This window comes from Arachis ipaensis, chromosome B03 (assembly GCF_000816755.2).
Source record: "Arachis ipaensis cultivar K30076 chromosome B03, Araip1.1, whole genome shotgun sequence".
In the NCBI taxonomy this organism is placed as follows: domain Eukaryota; kingdom Viridiplantae; phylum Streptophyta; class Magnoliopsida; order Fabales; family Fabaceae; genus Arachis; species Arachis ipaensis.
Window position 1 is genome coordinate 131,022,811 of NC_029787.2, and position 1,738 is coordinate 131,024,548.

At 44.2% G+C, this 1,738-nt stretch overlaps 1 protein-coding gene across 1 annotated transcript in view; it reads left to right on the forward strand.

Annotated features, from left to right (window-relative positions):
- The window catches only part of LOC107633865, a 1,936-nt gene extending 1,233 nt beyond the window's left edge, over positions 1 to 703 (forward strand). The window contains exon 3 of the mRNA XM_016337462.1: positions 3 to 703. Within this exon, the coding sequence (XP_016192948.1) occupies positions 3 to 703 (701 nt within the window). The remainder of the gene's footprint in view (positions 1 to 2) is intronic.

The window sequence follows — 1,738 nt, forward strand, 5'->3', positions numbered from 1 at the left end:
AGGAATGACCAGCATAGCCAGGAAACGAAGTTATCGGACGATGATGACGATGGAAAGATCTCACCAAAGCTTACCCACCCCGACTTCCACCGCCCACATCAGCTTCAGCAAAGATGACTACAAATCGCAAGCACCGAACTTAGACAACCCGGTGGTAATTTCGGTACACATGGGAGAATTAACGGTGAAAAAGGTCTTACTAGACCCAGGGAGCAGTGCCGACATTTTATTCTATTCAACATTCAAGAAGATGCAGCTGAGCGATAAGGCCTTACAACCATCGGGAGGGGAACTGGCAGGATTCTCGGGCGAAAGAGTCCCTATAGCGGGATATGTATGGTTAAGAACAACATTGGGAGAACCACCGAATTCCAAAACATTAGACATTCAGTTCTTAGTAGTAGATTGTGTTAGCCCATACAACATTATCTTGGGACGTCCCTCCCTTAACTCTTTCGGAGCCATAGTCTCCACCATACACCTTTGTGTCAAATTTTCCTTGCAGGACAACACAATAGCGACAGTTCACTCAGATCACAAAGAGGCAAGACAATGTTACAATGCAAGTTTAAAGAAAATCACACAAGGGAAATACCGAGGATCAACTCCGTATACAACTCGGAAAGCATTCCAAGCCTCGCCGAGATGGATCCCAGGAACGACAACAGCCATCCCTCCCCAACAGACGAAATGCAAAAGGTAATACTAAGGGATAAAAATCAATACACTAACATGGTTCCGCTTTTTCTATAGAAAGGCAACAGCATTTGGAAGATGTTCTAAAAGCAAACGCCGACCTCTTTGCCTGGACTCCTGGTGATATGCCCGGAATTGACCCAAACTTCATAAGCCATAAATTAGCAGTCAATCCCAACGTCCGACATATAAGACAAAAAAAAACGAAACCTAGGCACCGAAAAGAGAATGGCGGCAGCAGAAGAAACGCAGAAACTAATTGACGCAGGGTTCATCCGAGAGATTCAATTCGCCTCATGGCTGGCAAACGTGGTAATGGTCAAGAAAAGCTCTGGAAAATGAAGGATGTGCGTCGACTTCATAGATCTCAACAAGGCCTGCCCAAAGGACTCCTACCTATTGCCAAACATCGACAGACTAGTGGACAGTACCTCGGGATACGAAGTGCTAAGTTTCATGGATGCCTACTCCGGATATAATCAGATACAAATGCACCCAAACGACGAGGATAAAACGGCATTCGTAACCGACCAAGGAAACTTCTGCTACAAGGTAATGCATATACGTCGACGACATGGTCGTCAAATCCAGCACTGAGAAACAACACGAAGCCGATTTACAGGAAATTTTCCAACAAATTCGGGCTCACAACATGAGACTAAATCCAGAAAAGTGTGCATTCGGCGTACAGAAAGGGAAATTCCTCGGATTTCTGCTGACAAACCGAGGCATAGAGGCAAATCCGGACAAATGTCAGGCAGTCTTAAAAATGCAGTCACCAAAGACAGTTAAAGAAGTACAGCGACTCACAGGTTGCCTAGCAGCCTTATCAAGATTCTTGCCAGCTGTAGCAACAAAGTCCTACCATTTTTTCAAAACCATGAGAAAATCAAATAAGTTCACCTGGACAGAAGAATACGAAAAGGTATTTGCGGAATTCAAACAGATACTAGGATCACCACCTATATTGAAGAGGCCAAAGCAAGGTAAACCATTGTATTTGTTCCTTTCAATTTCCACTAACACTATTGGTTTTGTCTTG